The sequence below is a fragment of the Hermetia illucens genome, chromosome 4 (assembly GCF_905115235.1).
Source record: "Hermetia illucens chromosome 4, iHerIll2.2.curated.20191125, whole genome shotgun sequence".
NCBI classification, from domain to species: Eukaryota; Metazoa; Arthropoda; class Insecta; order Diptera; family Stratiomyidae; genus Hermetia; species Hermetia illucens.
The window spans coordinates 127,747,959-127,767,570 of record NC_051852.1 but is presented as its reverse complement, the minus strand read 5'-3'; the positions used below and the strand labels follow the sequence as shown (position 1 = coordinate 127,767,570).

The 19,612-nt window shown below is 44.0% G+C and overlaps 1 protein-coding gene across 1 annotated transcript in view; it reads right to left on the bottom strand.

Annotated features, from left to right (window-relative positions):
• Positions 1-5,900: 5,900 nt before the first annotated feature.
• The window catches only part of LOC119655887 (RNA/RNP complex-1-interacting phosphatase homolog), a 111,602-nt gene continuing 97,890 nt past the window's right edge, over positions 5,901-19,612 (bottom strand). The window contains exons 7-8 of the mRNA XM_038062033.1: positions 6,735-6,842; positions 5,901-6,668 (exon numbers count right to left, since the gene is read on the bottom strand). Of these exons, the coding sequence (XP_037917961.1) occupies positions 5,998-6,668; positions 6,735-6,842 (779 nt within the window). The 3' untranslated portion in view covers positions 5,901-5,997. The remainder of the gene's footprint in view (positions 6,669-6,734; positions 6,843-19,612) is intronic.

Below are 19,612 nucleotides of genomic sequence, written 5' to 3'. Positions count from 1 at the left end.
GATTGAAAAAACTCATGTCCGCTGAGCAGCCGGGTTAGGTAATAGTCAACCTCACCCTGCTTTCGATTGAACCAAGGCCGCACGTCTTTTATGAGTTGCGCGGTGCATCTACCTCTCGATTCTCTTTCCCAAGATTGCTTCCATGCGCAGAGACAATGAGCTCTATCTTCACAAGCGACAGCTTCTTTATTTCCCTCGCCTTTTCTTAGGTATATAAGCCTGCGCTCGCCAGCATGGATAGCGATTGGAATAACTCGCGTGATCACCATTACAGCCACCTCTGAGACGGTACGATAGGCGGACACAACTCGGAGAGCCCCTCGTCTTTGTATATGCGCGTGACGCTTACGGTATATTTTTTTACTGAGGGAGTCAACCCATAGTAAAAACTATGAAGGAGGACGCACTAAACCGTACTCATCAACAAGCGACACCAGCTGAATAAGGGTCGGACATTGGACATCAGTAGGCAAATCGCAAACGTTCTAGCCGCAGCCTTGCCTGCGCCTTGCTCAAAGAAGCTTATTTTCGTGTCTATCATGATGCTGACATATTTCACCACCGGGTTTGCGAAGACTATGGTTTCACCCACCTGAATAGTGAGTACTGTGAGAATCCTCTTATTGGTCAGCACAACAACTACGGTTTTCTCCAGAGCTAGGGAGAATCCACGCTCAGCTATCCATCTGCTTACTCGCCGCATTACCATTCCCAATGTGCGCTGAGCTTGCTCAATCATGCGTGCGTATAAGACGTTCCAAAGGTTCCAAAGGAACAAGGATAGATCCCTGAGCCGTCTTTGATGCCACCTTCATTCTGGAATACCATCCAGTCCTGGTGCTTTTTTTCCTTCAAGGACAGGAACGCCTCTTCTAGTTCCTTTGCAGTGAAGAGTGAGCAGTCCTCAGTGGCCACACCTCGATCGACAGCGTCAGTTCGGATGGGGTTGACAGGAAAAAGTGCCAGCAAGATTTCTTTCATCTTCGCTACTTCCATAGAACAGGGTGATCGATGGACACCGAATTTTTTGGTAACCAGCTTATGTCCCAGGACCTTCTATGATTGATTAGATCCTGCTAGCACCGGGCTTTTTGCTTGTTGATTTTATGGCGAAGTTCCTTGTCCCACTCTTATACTCTGCGGATCTAAGCGTCACCTTGTCCTGGCCTCTTGCGCGCTGAGCACTCCGCCGGAGTCTGAGGCACTTCCTTCGTAGGTTTGCAATTTCCGTCATGCACCAGTACACGGGTAGTTTCCCGAAACGCAATTTCCTTTTTAGAGCCGATGTAATTCAATTGTAGTTCTTCTATCTGCGCCTGGATCTTGTCGCTGATTCTAGCCTCCTGTGAAAGCTTAGACCAATTTTGCAACGGCGATTTTCCCGATGTTCCACCCGGTAGACTTTTGCCAAACGGCAGAGCATTGCGAATAGCCGTTTGTCACTTCTAAGAAAGTGTACTGATGGTCACTGGTCGTGAAGTCTTCCAGTACCTTCCATCGTTGAACCGCTGACACTAAGGACTCCGTAGCAAAAGTTACGTCAGGGATAATGCCGTCACAAGCAGGATGTCGGAATCTCTGAGTGCTATCGGTATTTAAGAAAATAATTACTGTCCTGACAGCCATCTCCAGAATCTGGTTGAGGCATATCCCATTCGAGGTCTCCTTCGACTAGAATTCTCACTTGCGTGTTTTTAATTTCGCACTCCAAGGCGGCGAGCCTATTCCAACAAGTCAACTCTTCTTTCTTGCACCATCTGCCCCATCAGGTCGTGGGAAATTGCACTCGCATACATGTTTCCTTGCAGGATGTGTATCATGGTGCTTGACCTTTCACTTTCTGCGACTCCTCTTCGAAAACCTGGCAACGCCCAGAATTGGTAATATGAACCCCATCTTCTTTCTGCAGGCTATGGTCCTTGCGAAGGACACACACGCCGATTTACAAGTCTTTGCTTTGTGTCCGAGTTCGCCACATTTGTAACACAAATGCTTCTGTCCTGCTCTTGCAAGCACCTGCTTGCACTTACAGCAGCGGGTTGGAACTGTCCTTCGCCTTTTTCTGCAAATAATTCATCCGATCTTTATTTTACCACAATGGAGAAGTTGACTCGCTTTCTTCTCAACAACAGTGTCAATGGCCAATTTTTGTCCTCTAAAGTTGGCAGGCACAACTTGCACCCTAAGGTTATTCCCATCCAGATCTCTTATTTCAAGGATGACCATGAGTTCTAGCCTGGAAACCAATGCTCTTGTGCCTAGAATGCTTTGGACTGTCTCACAAAATGTACCTTTCTTATTAGTCTTCGACTCAAGCTCAACGAGTATATCTCCGATTCGAGTCCGCCGGATAGATTTGGCATCTACCCCAGCATCTTCTGATTTGGCGTCGTTGCGGACTTCTCGAAGAACTTTTGTGAAATATCTCCCTTCGCCCGGCTTTATGAGAATAGCCTCTGACCGTGGTTTGTTGTAATAGACTTCACCTTCGCTACAGTGGAGCCACTGTCGCTATTGACCTTAGGTTGTTGGTGCTGAGTTTACTTCTTTTTTCGACGCTGTTTGGTCCACTTGGTTACCCCCTCGAGGAATTCTTCCTGCTCCTTTGTCGATTATTCCCCCCCCCCCCTCTGGCGGGCTGAGAGCACTGTGTTTTGTGCAACTAGGGGCTGCACTAGTGATGTGCTTTTTCCTCACCTGCTGTCTTCCAGGAGTTTCGCTGGTGTGCAGCAGTTCTTCTATTTGCAATAAGCAATTCTTGACATCCATGGAGATGTTTCGCTGGATAATTGTAGCAGCCTTCATTTTCGGTAGGACCACCCCGCATTTCTTGAGTAACCTCTCTTGCTCTTCCCTTACCTTTCGGATAAGGTTCATTCTTTCCCGAGGGATGACTTGCATTTTCGCCTGATAGAGGAGTTCGCCGTCCTTTTTCCCGGTGGCCCCTTTGCCGAACTCGAAATTGATGGCGTCCCTACTTTTTGTCCGAGAGGACTATTAGCCTCTATGGTGTCACTTCCTTTTTCACTTCCATTCGTCTTCACCGTTGGGGTAGGGACCCTTTCTACTTTTTCAGCAACCGTCTTAACTTCGCGCTTGTTGCAAAGGGATTTATTGTGGGATCTCTCACTTTAGCTGCCAGAAGCAGTGAGCGTGGTGTATTGTTGCCCCTTTGTTATAGCCGTTTGTGTCGTCATGTTTATTGTTGCTGTTGTTGATTTTAACAGCTAAGTAGGGATGGAGCCCGTATTCAGGCGATACGTTGGCTCTCATAGCTTACATCAAAATACAAATAACGGACTGCGGATTATTCAATTATCAGTGTCACGCGAAATGGTTGTTGGAAGTACTTGGTTTGTGCGGAAAGCGGTCCATAAGCAAACGAGAGCCTCTCCAGACGGGACCACTTTCAACCAAATTGACCACGTGGTGATCAAACGCCGCCACCTCTCAACGTTGATGACTCGGACCACTATTTCGTTGGCATGGTGCTCCGAGCTCGAAAAACAACACCACCTAGAATCCCCTCTGACAATCAGGTGAGAATTAACACTGAAGCCATCCACTGCACAGTGTTTCGTAACACCTACAAGGGGGAAATGGATGTCGCAATAACTGCAGTGAACAGAGATCCTGAAGATGAAGCATCAACAAATGATCTTCACAACCACCTGAAAAACGTTATCATAAATACGGCCACAAACATATTCATTCCCAGCCGCAAAAAGAGTCGGAACGGCTGGTTTGACGATGAATGTAAGTTAGCAACGGAACGGAAGAATGCCGCATATCGAGCAATGTTGCATTCTCAAAGGACTCGGGCACGCGCAGAGACTTATCACGAACTCCGGCGAGCGGAGAAGCGACTTCACAGATGGAAATAGGAAGCCTGGGAGAACCAACAGATCGGTGAACTCGAAAAGTGTAGGGAGCAACCGCACCAGGCGCGGAAGTTTTACCAACAAGTATTCGTAATCTCATGCAGGACATGCTAAGAATGGAAGCAAATTCGAGCGTCGCAACCGCGACACTGTTGCAGCTTGGCGCAGTGGTGTCCTTTTAAGATCCCCAACTGGGTTCAAAAAAATTATGATAAATAAAATAATTGGAGCGATAGTCTCGACTACATGCAGCCAATGTGAGGAATAGGAGGAGACAGTCCTGCACTCATATACAGCTGCCCCTTCTCAGATCTAAGAAAGAATTACCTCGATAAGGTTTTCTTCAACGAAGAATCTGAGGACTCTCCGCCCTGGAAGATGATGATGCCTATGAATAGGTGATCCTAGGGGCAGTACCATGGGCCTAATAAAAGTCCCGAACGTTTGGTGGCGCAATTCGTCCCACACTAAACAAAACCCACTAGCTAACTTCCATCGGCTCGTGCTTTCGTTTCCTCTCCTAAGTTGGAGAACATCGTCCCAATAGATAGTACCTGATCCTTGATCGCGTACTGTAGGTTATTTCGCTGGTTACCATACACCTAAAAAATCTCAGTTGCGCTCACCATCAGGTTTCGGCGATCGTGTCAATTTAACACTAATGACGATCAATTTTTCTGAGGTTGCCTGACATGCATGCATGGTCAGATTTCAGCTATCTCTGGCCGATGCGGATTTTGACTATCTCAAATTTATCACGATCATTATGGTAGTAACGACTTTGTTCTATTCCTCAGGCATTTCAATCAGTAAATAATAAACGGAGTTCATTTTCCTGAAGGTTGTCCTTGGTGATCGCGGTTCTTGAGTTAATTTCCCGAATGTGACAAACCAATCTGAAAGCGATGACTATCAAATCAGTATTTAGCTTGGCTCTTCCATTGAAAGGCGGCTGAAAGCGACATCCAAAGTTCATATGGCGTGCCCTCTCGTATTCCGGCTTACCTGGAATGAATTGAAGATTCATGGTTGTGTTATCCCAAAAAATGAGAAACTCATCCGGTGATATACTCATAGTTTACCTCTTAGGCCAGTAATGTCCCTAGCAGCAAACTCTATTTAACAACAAGCGATTCCTGATTTTATAAACAAACCACGATCGAAAAATTTCAGGAGCAATATGCATACACTTATCTCAGGATTCTTAACTCATTAACATTGAATTCCTATTAGCCCGTACCAAATATCTCTTCCTTTAAAATCCATCTTGTTAGAGAAAAACATCCTACATTACCCAGCGAACCTTGTAGATCACTAAACGATCAACAAATACGCTAGATTTCCGAGGACCTCGAAATTAAACCTACTCAACACCTGATAAGACACCCCTCAGCCTGCCTCCATGACGAGCGGTCATCAATCTTCGGAAGTGAGAAATTCATTTGTCAGAATCAGAAGACAATGGCATTCTTTTTCTGAATGATCACAAGAACAAAGCGATATGGCGCCTCCGTCAGCATGGACTTTGCACGTTTCTTCCCATTACAAAGTCAGTCATGCCGATTTGGTCTGCTTAATACTTGGTGATGGGTTCCATTTTCTCCCGTCATCGATCTTCGATATCATTTCGCTGATCAGCAAATTTCCCTGTCTACCATTTATCGATCTTCGATAACAAATTGTGCAAGATTCAGACACCATCCGTGCGGCGTCTAGGGATCTTTGTGATGTGGCGCTGACTTTTGCATAATTTATAAAGATTTCAGAAAGTTGCACAGCTTGTTGTCCGGTTTGATAAATGATTCCCGTGGAATTTAGTCATAATGACATTCTAAAGAAATGAAAATGATTCAAATCGTTGGGGTGAGATTTGAATAAATAATGGCCAAAGGAGATTTTTTTATTAGTACAACACCCACATCGGAATGCGGTGCAGATGTTGAAACTTCCGAATCAGTGCTACCGGGCTTCATTTACATTTCAGCCATTGAGATCAAATAAGACAAAAGATTCATTGTATAAAGCTTTTAATCGAGTCAATAAATTCTTCATAGAAAAGTTTACACTTTACACCATAAATAAAAAAAATTACGAATTCAATTGAACTAGTTATGATTCATTGAGGTCTCCTCCAACAATATCGATTGCTAGGATTGTCTTCGTTGTACAACTGGCCCATCACGGAGTAGCTCGACGAAAAATCATTAGAAGGAAGGAGATCTAGCCTAGAAGGATTGCCATCCTGTGGCCCCTCAGCGCCGTAACTGTTATTGTGAAAGTTACGATTACCTCCACGTTGGCGAGAATTGTGAAAAGTTCTGGAGTTTCTGTTGTTGTGGCTCCTCCCACCTCGTCTTGAATAAGCACTAGTCGCACTAGCCTCTCCTGGGACGTGATGTGATACAGCTGACCCCATCCAAGATGGTTCATTTGAATTCATGTTAAAAAATTGCCTATCAGGTGCCGCCGAATAATCTGGTACTTCAGAATTGTAAGCTATTCTTTGACTCCCGTGAGGGCGCCAACTCTGGGTGGAATTTCCTGAAGAAGGCGCCGGTTTTCGCCAGCTTGTGGGTCGAGAGTGCTCGTTATTTTGATTTCCTTCACCATAACGGTTTGAAGATCGTCCAAATTGGCCGTTGTATCGTCTATTAGGCTCATATGACCCATGATAGTGATCCATCCCGTCACCTTCATTTACTGCTGATTGGTTTCCCCTATTAAGGGATATGAGCGAGCTGCGATAATTGTCACGTTCGATTTTATGTCCACGAGCTTCCTCAAAATCTAGTAATAATGAGATGGAGGAGGTTAATTTCATGGGATGGATTTTCAACTTTGACTTTAACTTACCCTCTATTGCCGTTTCTGGATGAATTTTCAAAACAGATATCATATAGTGGCATATGAGGTAGCCAGTTCGATTCAGTCCATGTGTACAATGAACTCCTATCAGTTTACCTGAAAAGAAAAAAAATTGAAGGTGAAAGATGAAACTTATCTCTATGCTGTGACAAGACTCTATTCTGGTTGTTCAAAATTCATCTAACGCTACACATCTCCCATTTCTCCAACGTGAATTCCATTTGAAGGTGAGGCAAGCAACAGGAATTTTTATTTCTCTTAACATATGCATGCCTATGTAGCTCTTATTTCGCACGAGAGTACTTCGACAAAGTGTCAAAAATTAGGAAAAGTGAGGAAGTGCAATAATGCAAGCTGACTGAGGGGAGACAGGCCAACTTATGTGAAACAGACAAACTTCTGCGTGGAGCTACCAAATCTGTCATCAGATTCATCCCTTCGTGCAAATAAAGGAACCCTTAGCGGATGCCTTAGGAGCAATCCCACATGCGTATCCGAAGAAATATATCTGGGCAAGCCGAGTAGATGGAAACCAAATGCCCACCCGGAGATATAAATTCGCTATAAAAATATATACGGTTGTCATTCACGCCCACTATCGCTCGCAGTTACCTGGAATGCGCTTCAGCTCCGCCACAACTCCCAAGACGCTCGCACTCCTCTACTGTTCTGCGTCAAGTGCTCTTGGGGCGACCCACTCGTTGGGCATCTTGGATGAGTGGATTCCACTGCATGGTATAGTCCGCAAAGCAATTGTCGCCCCTCCTTAATGTGTGACCTATCCACTGCCACCTCCGCCTTCCTATCACATCGCGTACGAGTGCCATGCCTGTGTGCCAACCAAGTTCGTCGTTTGATATAGTGTCAGACCAGCGAACTCCGATAAAACGACGCAAATATGTATTGACGAAAGCTTGAAGCTTTTGAGTAGCAGTAGAGTTCACCTTCCATTTGCTACTCATATATAGCAACACGGAAAGATCACTAGCACAGAACAATCTCAACTTGATCTTAGTGTATAAATAACTACATTTCCAGATTTTAAACAGGGGCAGCTAAAACGGATCTAGCGCTGTTAATACGTCAGGCAACATCTACTTCGGTGCCACATTGGCAGAAACCACGCTTCCTACATATACAAATTGATCGACCCTTTTGATGTTTTGCCCATTAATTGGGAAAGGGTGATGACCTGACAGACTGAGAACCTTGGTTTTGTTGATGGTTATCTTCGGTCCCATCCTACTTGCCTCTTTTTGCAAATCCAAAGTAATTTGACTAAGGTGCGTGAACCGGTGGAGAGAGCAAACAGATGTTATCAGCACAAAGATATCATCGTCCAATGAATTCCATCACGTCCTCCTGACAGCACATCATGAAGAACGTTACTGATAACAAGAAGAAAGGATATCGGCGACAGGATGCATCTGGCGGACTCCGCTTTCGACCCCAAAATCCTCCGAGATTTTACCTCGGTGCAGCATTTGTCATTTTGCGCCATTATATATCGCTCTGATAATAACTATTAGTTTCTCCGAAATGCTCCTCCTATGTAGAGCACACCAGATACACTCCATGTTCACGCTATCGAAACCTTTCTCGAAATCTCACCGGATGTAATACGTTTAAAAAACAGCAAAGTGTTCTTTCCACCTCTTCAGTTGTTCATCATCTGGAAGAGAAGTCAACTCTTCACATCCTTCACAGGATCACCGAAAGAATTACAACCACATTAAAGTTCTTTCTTGATGCAGTATACAGTCTCTTAAATCACTGCGAACTGCGGCATCTTCCGCTTCCTTAACCAGCGCAATGGCAAAATCTCTTTTGTCACGGCATACATTACGCTCACCTTCTCGGGAGGAGGGGAGGCCGTGCTTCCCCATCACATATCCGAGCAAGGTGTCGTCAGATCCCATCTTAGCATTCAGATCACCCATCACGATCACAGTGTTACCTTAAGGTAGCTATCCCTGAACCGCGTTTAATTGCTCATAGAAAGCATCATTGTCGACTTGCTGTTTCCATTTGTGATGCCCCTTAACCTGAACCAAAATCTAGCAGTTAGAAGTCTTCGGAAATCGGCTCCCAAATCAAGAGAGTGCGCCTTGCTGTAGCCCTCAAAAGCAACCCGACACCGGATACGCATCTGCTACCATTTAGCTTTCCAGAGTACAAAAGCACATTGCTGCAAGAAGTATTCTCCAGAGTCCCACCATCTTACTTCGCTTAGGTCCAAAGCGTCCAGTTTAAATCGCTGGAATTTCCGCCCAAGTTGGAGAAAGCGAGCATTTTTAGGACCCTTGCTACCGTTGTCGAGGAATGTGCGCACAAAAACCAATCATAATCCGTTTTCGATAGCCAAACGTCGTTGCCGTGAGTTCAGTCCGTATCCGAGGCGTTCTTGATGTTTCGATAACAGCAGAGTTTCAAAATTTACAGGTTGCTAGCCCGCAAATTTCTATTCTTTATAATCGCTAACACACAGGGCACAAAGCGTACCAATTAGCGTGGAAATTTCAGGGTAGCCCGCCTACCCATCAATGTAATTGATGCTGTGTTAATTTTCCTATTTTTATCAAACTGTTAGAGATTGAAGAACAAAGCTTCAATTTATCTGCGCTGACCCAACAGCACAATGAAATGTGTATTTAAGAAACCAGCCTTGACTATAATATAGTCAACCCGGGTTCCCCAAAGAGTATTTCATTTTCCGATGAGACAGGGGCCGGGCTGCAATAAAAGTTTATATCGGCGCCGAACCCGCCTTTTTTTTCTATGGTTCACCTTATAATTAAGTTGCCCTACGTATATCCTAACCCAATTTCCTCCCTTCTCACCTGTACGAAGAATTATTTGACAGCATGTCGAAAGTCCTTAGTGTCGAATTCCCTCCTTCCCACCCTTTCTCCACATGTCCACCTGGCCAATCAGTCTAGCCTTCCAATTCGTTCAATGTCCTCTTCCACTCTTCCCTTCTATTCTCTTTTTCTATGAGCAGTCCCCTGAATTTTAACACCACCAAAACCACTTTCGGCCGCACTCACGATCTCTTCCTTTCCAACCTCCCCGAGCGCCACCTCTCCCTCTATTTCCTTGCACATCCCCGTATGTAAAAATTCATCTACTTGTCTGCATTCTTACCCAACATGGTTCACAACGAAGATCCTGAAAGCCTGAAACATACATTGTGGAAGAAGTTTCAGGCTATGCGCTCCGTTGTAAAGTCGATGGCTAAAAAGATAAATACATACTTGTTCAGCATCGAAGCCGAATTGGCCCGCGCTAAGTTCAAACCATTTTGGATCTACACTCGGTACTCTCGTAACCCACCCAATCAATTTTGCTGCCTCTTCATAACAATGTTGCGACCTTCTCTGTTCTTACTTCTCTTCCGTGTTTACTCCCCCAACCCCTGCGCCTTCTACGCCTCTTCTAGATGCATACTGCTCCAACTGTCTAACCATTCCTCTCGTCACGCCTTCCTTAGTTGAATAGTAATCTTGACACCAATGTCGGACCTGGTCCTAATGAGCTTTCTAACCTCTTCCTTGTTAACAGTAAAGAACATGCTTCTCTCCCTTTATGTATAATCTTCAACAAAACTATCAATGAGCTACTATTGCTACTATTCTGAAAAGCGGACTTCATCATTCCTATTCTCAAAAGCGGAGCCCCTCCTCTAGCTGTGAACCAACATCTCATCTCTCTTTTCTCCTCTTACTCTACAATTCTCGCGCACTTCGATCACCTCATTGTGAAAAAACAACTTGGTCCTGTAAAACATCGATCTATCACTTCAAACCTTCTAGTCTTTACCAAGATCATTATATCATATTCAGATTTTTACCAATTTCGTCAGAGACTTTGATACCATTGGCCCTAACATTCTCCTCTCCAAACTCTCTCTGCTCAACCATCCCTTGGCTTTCATCCTATCTCTCATTCCGTTCCTGCAGAGTTTTTTTCATAGTTATTCACCCTGCGTCTACCTCTGATGTTCCCTAAGGCTCTATACTAGTAGTCCAACCTTAATACTTTGATCCTGCTCGATTAATCAGCTGAAATGTCATTGGATGTGCTATTCGCTTAAACCCTCCCTAACATCCTTTCCCTACTCTCTTGATAGACAATTTCTTTCATTACTAACCTCATTTCAGGACCTGGGTGTAACCTTCAATGACAAACTTCACTTCAATTCCACTTCATTGACATCATGAATCAAGCTTCCAAAATATCTGGTTTTATCCTACGTTCCTGCTCTGACTTTACCTCAATCTAGCCCTCCTTAATACTTTACACTCCCACGAAACCCCGAAAGAGTGGCTCAGACAATCCCGCTTCTCCTTCAACGATGTGTGGGAGCGTCCGCAACAGACCCTGAAGAGGGTTTCCGAACTACCATTATTAAAAAGTGTTTTCTCTGGCCGAGAGTATAATGGTGCTGAAGTCCTGGAACAACTTGGAGTCCAGAATAACCTCATGATACTAGGCAGCAAAGCAGGAGGAAGAGCTGATAGGCGAGGAACTTTTCTCATTATCGGCGTTTCGGGAACCGAATATTAAGAAGGTTCGGGAGCAAACAGGCTACCGGTTCTACTACGGGCTTGGGAGCGTCACATTACAAGTGTTAGTTCCTAAAGCCATCAAAGAGGACGTGCAGCATCTTCATCTGAACCGTAGATGAGGCGTGATACGTCTAAGATAAATTTGCAGCATTGTAAAGCGGTCACTACACTTATCAGTCATCGGATCAATAGCTGCAACATATGTATATAACTCATACAAGAACCATGTGGTGGCGAAATTAGGGGCTTAAACTTCCGACATGCTGACTTGACACGCTCTCGGATCACATGCGTATTGATTTCGTAATGGGCATGGATCCACCTCCACCCACTCTACTTCGAAATCCACATTAGACAGATTGGGCGACGTGCAAAACTGAACTGAGCGCCCGAGTTACGATCCCTGGGAGACGCATCAAATCCATTGCTGGAATTGAGAAAGCAACCCAGATGATCGCAACGAGCATGGGAGAAACTTTCGAACTCATGAACTCATGATGCCAAAAAAGGGCAAAACACCACGGTGGAACTCGGATTTGCCGAAATAGAGGAGAATGATAAGCATGCTCCTCAACCGAGCTCTAACGTCTGATTCAGCTGCTTGCTGGATTCGGTACAAAGAGGATCCAAAAACTCTAAAGATGAGCATAAGGGCTCCCAAACGATCATTATGGAGAAGCTTTTGCGAAGAAACCAACTTTCTTGACGCAACCTCAGCACATCCAATGACATTGCTGACATTTCAGCTGATTAATCGAGCAGGATCAAAGTATTAAGGTTGGACTACTAGTACAGAGCCTTAGGGAACATCAGAGGAAAGAGTAGGGTGAGTAACTATGAAAAAAACTCTGCAGGAACGGAACTGCAATTGATGCTCAAAGTATGGGACAGCTAATCGATGCCTGACGATTGGCAACGGGGCATTATCTGTCTCATACATAAAAAGGGGGATATCACGCAGTGCAGCAATTATGGATATATCATGTTGCTTAGTACCATCTATAAGTCCTCTATCTTGCTAGACATCCGGATGGTGCGTGGGCGGGCGTGGTTAGAGCACAAGGTTGCCGCACGGAAGGTCGCGGTTCAAATCTCACGGGTGGCATTGGGATTTGTATCGTGATTCGAAGTCGGATACCAGTCGACTTAGCTGTGAATGAGTATCTGAGTCCAATTAGGGTAATGATCGCGGGCGCCCTACAGGGTACTGTAATCCTGTAGTGTACCGTTACGGATGAAGTGCTCTAACGCACTTCAAGGCGTTGATCCCATATGGATTGTTGCGCCAACGATTATTGTTCTATATTATTATTACTAAGTTTGCGAGCACAGTATATGACCACCTAAACGCATGCATGTAATCCATAGTTGGTACCTTCATAATGGACACACGGTGAACATAAAGAAGAGTGGACTAGTCATGTTCACTAGGAACACTAGGTGGGACAGCTACACGCTACCCACCTCAGCAGGGGCCGAAAAACAGTCCAATATTTAGGAGTAAATCTCGACTCCAAGTTAACGTGGAAACACCATATTCAGGAACAATATTAGATTACTGCAAACTCCTCTGGTGCTACAGGACTGCGATAGGGAAGACCAGAGAACTTTCACCAAAACGGATTCATTGAATGTATACATCTATAATACTACCCATTTTGATGTATGCATGCATCGTCTGGTGGCCCAGACTGAACTTTGTTACCAACAGGAAGCTGCTGACGCAGATCCAGAGGCTCGGTTGCCTAAGTATTAATGGAGGAATGAGAAGTACGCCGACCGTAGCACTCGAAGCTATTCTAATTTACCCCCAAGCCATTTGAAGGTGAAACGGAAAGCAGCTAACCACGCATATGGGCTTGATACTTTTGGTGAAGAAATAGAAGAGAAGGTAGAAATAGAAGACAATACGAGGGCGGGATACACAGGACAAACCTAGTAGATTATCACCTTAGACTAGGGATAAGTATGGGACTTTTACATGCATGAACTTTGGAAAAACATGCGACAAGCCAACAGGCTGCAGTATGGGATAACATAAACCAACCCTGTACATAAGGTTCAGCGTGCTTTACTATCAAGATAAAAGTAGAAATCTTTATCAAGTCCATCGAGCGAATTACAATTTCGAGAGCCACATTATGTTTTCTAAAAGTTGACAACAGATTAGAAGATATCTTTGTGAGACGAAAACCACTACGCTAATTGGTAAACTCAAATCTAGTTTTACTTAAGGCTCTAGAAACAGAAGTCGATTAGATTAGTCGCTTCATTCGAAAATCTCTTCTGCTCAGAGTCACCATGACGATATCAAAATGATCAGTATTCCATGCTACAGATCACGTTAATATCACGAAGCGGTAATAAGCACACTTTGGCCACGATTCCATAGTAAAATACAGCGAAAATAATGTTTCAACAAGAAAAATAATGTTCGAGAGGTTCAAGGCGCCTATGCATCACAAAAGATTCTCCGACAATCTCCATCCGACTAGATAAATTCTAATAAGGTAATCTCCAGAGAAGAAACTGTAACGGCACGTCTGATCAACTCGTCTGGCATATCAAATATCGCAACAGAGATCACAATCACTTTCAACCTACATTTTTCGCTGTCGTGTCAAAGTCCTTTTCTGATTCATTGTGCCGGAATTAACACAATCATAAAACACGCGATCGCAGCACGATCAAGTGTTTGTCTGGCCTCCAAATGAATAAATCGCGGTAGAGTAGCGACTCCTTTGAAAAAGTACTTTGGGTATAAATAGCAGAAGATCCCTCATTGTGGAGAGACACAATGCGGAAAATCTAAACGCCACATGTCCCTCTCGACATATCTAGACTAGATCATTGATCATCAACTGGAAAAGAGGAACAAGGCGGACGTGGACAGCGCTATCTTTTGAAAGCTTCTTCAGATATACCAAAATGTATGTAAATCACGTAAAAGTGCTGAGGAAGTGAAATTTTGGGTTGCCGTTTTGAGTACCGGGAAGGTAGTGGATTGACGTAAGAGAACCGGGCAGTAGCTGTAGAAATTTTATAGATCTTTGAACTAAACTGATTTACACCAACAAAGATACATCAAATTATGAACCCTCCAGGGTTATAGACCGAAATAAACTGACAAGATGAAAACTACAGATTTTGGGCGCAGGAGTATTTTTTTTGTACGTAGCTTAAAATTCAATGGATACCTTTTAGTTGATACCCTACACTGCTATTTTCATAAAAAACAATGTCCCTCACACTGCTCTTTCACACGTTTTGAGAGCCCCCCTTAATACAAAAATTACATCAATCCTTGCATACGTTAAATAAATTCTATACTAGTCAGCCTAACTGTTTCAAAATAAAGTATATGTGAGAGACAGAAAAACGTACAGACAAGAAGATGGAGAGGTTGAAGAAAAAGCTATTTTAAAAAGTACAACGTTACTAAGCACACCCTTAAGCAAGGCGAAGAAAGATGGTTTATTAAGAAATTGCTGGCAGCAGAAAATGGTTTGGACACCCATCCATTTGCTCAAGAAAGGAGTAAGGTACTCCACGACCAAGGAACGAATCCATTCCAATCCATGCTCATCAATTCTAAGATCACACCCATGTTAAAAGCGTCAACTAAAAGATATCAGGAAAGCTCAATTAATGCCTTGGAAAGGAAAGCTGTGAATAAGAATTCGGCCACGACCCATGACAAGTGGAGCCCTGATCCGGAGGAATTAATCTCCACACTAATTGGACCAAAAACAGTTGAGCTATCCAAGTTTATCAAGAACAAGCAGGAGGAAGAAAGAGCTTTCGAAGAAAAGCCAAAACCTACTGCCCTGACAGTCACAGATCACACAAGTGACAAGTGACTTTACTGCGAGAAAAAGACGGACATCTTCTAAGGAACCAAAAGCTGGTTGAAAGAAAAAAAGATATTGTCAATTTATAGAAATGGGACAAAATCTTCAGAAGCATAAAGCCGGTACCCATTGCGGGAGTGTCGAAAAGTCAAGCGAAGCTCAAGGGACACGTGCAAATGTAGATAAACCAAGATCATAAGGAAAAAGACAAAGAATATGGAAGCAGGTCGGAATCCGCATAAAGGCAACAATTATCTTAAAGGCAAGTTGTCCTAGATGGAGATACTTAAGAAGGCCAAACCTGATCCGGACCTAAAAGACCTAGGTGGAAATGCAGCAAGCCAGAAGAAGCCAGAAAGGGGCTCTTATGTTCTTAGTTCAAAAGATTCAGTAGGTGCACAGCTTATGGGTTTCCCGAATGAGTTAGAAAGTTACTTGCGGAAAATATCGCAATGTTTGCTCAAAACCAAGTGGTGTATATACCGTGCAAGGATTTGGATGAAAATAACGCAGAGATTTTTAGCCGTGGGAAAAGTTGTCATTGGATGGGTGGTCTGCAGGCTTGCAACCAAACGACTACCAGAGGAGGCAACACAGAAGTTATTAACCGTGGGTATATATATATATATATATTGCTAAGGTGTTTCAGATACCTTCTGCTTGGACTTCTCACAAAGGCATACACAAGCAATACTATTCCTTGTGATGAATGCAGACGGTGTGGAGACAAAAAGCAAAAAGCATATTGCCAAGGAGTACAACAGGAATCCCAAATGCTTACTGTGCGAACAAAAGAAGGGCCGGAACTAGCAAATGCTCGGAACTTATGTGAAATAAATTCAAATCAATCTTAATTACTGCAGGTTGGTCAGGATTGGTTTGTTCTGACCACTTATGAATCTGATACATCCATTCGACCTTAATATCAAATATATTGTACCGGGAATTAGGATGCTGAACAGTGAATGTCCGATAGCAGTCGCAACACCTTGGGCCTAGTATCAAGAGAATGTTCGACATCTTCAATGGGCTATTCTACACCAAGGCTAGTCTTCAGGAGGAACTTTAGCACGGAATTTCCAACCAGGGCTGAGTATAACACCGGTGATATATTATAGCATCGTATTTTCCACCGACGGCTAAAATTTTCGCAGACGCTCAAAATGTATTTGAATTGTACAATTTTTAAAAGTAGGGCAATAAATTCTTAGCCGAAATACTGGCGATATGTCGAGCTTGTCGCAGATGAGGCGTGACCCGACTCTCAAATGAAATATAACATATTTCACTGGCAATGCAACCCCCATCAAAGCCTTATTGTCGGCGATGACGCCCCGAAGCTGGTGATCAATAGGTTAGACAGTTGGCTCAAAATCTCTCTCCTTGGGATACGCAGACACAGGATCACCACGGGCACAGAGCACTGGTCAATAGGGGACCATGTCAGGAAAACTTATAAGTAAGCATTGCCGAAGATGCGGAGAGAGAAAGGCGAGATTCACATCCACTTTCTTTTCTATTGCCCAATTCTAGTTAGAACCAAACAATGGAGCTGATAGTTTACGTAAACCCCGGAATACTTTACTCATTCAGAACCCGAAGAATTTCACTTTCGGTGCCTTCTAAGATCTCCTAGCGGAGCACCACGACATTAATTCTACCCAGCTCCGTGGAGCCTAGCTGTTTACCTAAGGTAAAAAATGCACTATAACTGAACTCTACAGAAACCTTAGCGAACAAAATCAACTTTGTACTGCCAATTTTAAAAAATAAAAATTTTCCATCCATAACATACAAAACGTTGATTCCCACATGAAAAGGTAATCCATCCCGACAAAAAACAACAGGTGAAAATACCTGTGGAGGGAGCACATCACTGCAGTAATTAAGAAACCGTTATCGTTTGCTGCTTGGTGATTCAGAAGGAACAGAACAGAACAAGAAAAGGACATCTCGGAGCTAGAGGGAATAACTGCGGGAAAAGTATCCTCGATTGTGAGCCGCAGTATACGATTGGAGGATGGTTCAAACGTGAACATCAAAGCAGTAATTGTGAAGCGTGTAACCAGAGGGGGTTTCCCTCGTTTGCATCAAAGGGTCCGTCAGCTTCCAGGGTAAGAAACTAGCCAACCCAGTGAAGGAATATGCATCATATGTTCCAGTATTATTGGGTTATAATATCTCACCGCAGTTGTTCCTGGACTGAGTGTACGTAAAGGCCCAGAATGCACGACTTGGGTGGGTAGTAACTGGACAAGCGAAAACAACCGCTTCAAAAGCCACTGCCGCATATACATCAGTTGAGGAATTCGAGCAGAAACTGAGAAGCTCCTTTCACAAGGCGATGCTTGGACACGAGAAACGTTGGCTAAAGAACATTGAACATAAGAAGCAATCCGGCGACGTTAAGGTGGAATAAAAGGATCTGGGCCATATGGAGGAGGTTCCTAAGGCACCTAGGGCTTACACTAGTGGGGACGTGTATTATATACCTGACCTAAGTGTTACCCCTAAGTAATTGTATTCAACGCTTCGAGTTCCACTTCTAACGATATCAACCTGAACCAGATAATTCTTCCTGGCCCAAAACTGAAACACATATATTTGCCATAGTTACCCGTATCCGTTAATTTGAGTATATCTTCTCCAGCCACATTACAAAAATGTATAGGCCAATCGTACTCTTCCCGGATGATTAGTTAAGGATGCGCATCTTGTGGAGAAGTAACCCCGACGAGCCTATTATAAAATATTTTCTGAAAACTAAAACCTACGGCCGTAGATTATGCAACCTGGCAAGCTTTAAGGACTTTGCATCAGGTGGCTGAGGACAACGTCATTGATGAGAAGACTAAATGGATCATCGCAAATGCCTTTCACATAGATGATCTCCCGTATGGGCCGCGAGTTTAGAAGACGCTAAACTAACTATCCGATAAGTATCTGAGACATTAGCAGAAGGCAAATCACCCTTAACCAAGTGAGTCGCCAATCGACGAGATGAGTTGGTAGATGCGGATAAGACGCTACAAGTAGCCTATGTCGAACTTCAGAAGGCTGAGAGTGACGTTAAGTTGCTAGGACTGCATTTTAACTCACGGGAGGATTGTTTTCAATACAGTACGGAAATCAGTAAAACATAAAAGCGGAAATTTTTTTAGAATAAGTGCTTCTTTCTACGATCTTACTGGATGGATACTCCTTATAGTTGCGAAGCTCCGCATCGAAATGCAGAGATTGCGTCAGGATAGGTATGCCTGGGATGATAAAATCTCGGAGATCTCTCAGCAATGGTTCGCAAAGGTACTTAACTCGAATTCCAACGACGAACTCCATTGGTCGGTTTTCGCCGTTAACGTGGTTAGTAAAGATTCGGATGTCGGAAGCAGAAAACTAGGACAATCGGATTGTTAACAGTCTCAGAGTTGGAGCAGGCCGAGATGAGGTGATAAGCTGTAGGCAGATGGTGTTGTTTGAAAAGCAGATGGAGAGAATCCAACGAGGTCATCCGCTAGAGAAACACCATTGATTGAGTACACTCAATCCCTTTATCGAAAATGGCAGTGGTCTACTTCGCGTAGGCGGGCGGTTGAGTCACGCCCTAATCCCCCATGATCAGAAGCATCCCATTATCTTAGGCAAGTTTCTGATTTTCTGATTGCATGAATCATTATTGTAGTGTGGGTTTAAGCATGGCCCTACCCTGCAACAATGAGTAAAGAATTGAATTACAGGATGTACGATGTGAATTCGTTTCAAAGGGGAGTAGCAATAGCTCTCCATTAAATACTTCCGCTTCTTCTTTGAGGGCAGGCCGTTCACAGACTACAAGCCCCTTATTTTCACGCTTAAACAATAGTTCGATAAAGCATCTCATCGCCAACTGAGCTTCATCAGCCAGTTTACTTCCGACATCCAACACGTGTCTGGAAACGACGATGTGCTTGCGGAAGCTTTGCCGCGAATCTCGGAGATCATAGTCCTCGCCGCGGTCGATTATACGGTAATCGCCAAGGCGCAGAAAGACGGCGCAGAGCTTCAGAACTTGAAGGCCAACTACAGATACAAGTTCAAGGAGTTTCCTATCTTTGGTTCGAACTCCTACTTACTCCGTGAGATCTCAGACAAGGGATCTAGGCAATTTATTCTGGTCGATTTTCGCAAGAAAGTATTACACGCACTACACAATCTTGTGCACCCAGACAGCAGGACGACGAACCGATTAGTCATATACCAGGAGTGTAAGATCAACAAGCACGTAAAGAAAGAAGTAGGCGGTCGACCCAGCGCTTCCACGCCATACACCTCGACATCATTGGCCCCTTGCGAGACTAGCACGGACACATGTATTGCCTCACACTCATCGGTTTACGCGGTGGCCTGAAGCAATATCTCTGACTGGCCCTCGGGAATTGATCCTGCGTTTTGGTGTCCCGGGATTGCAGTT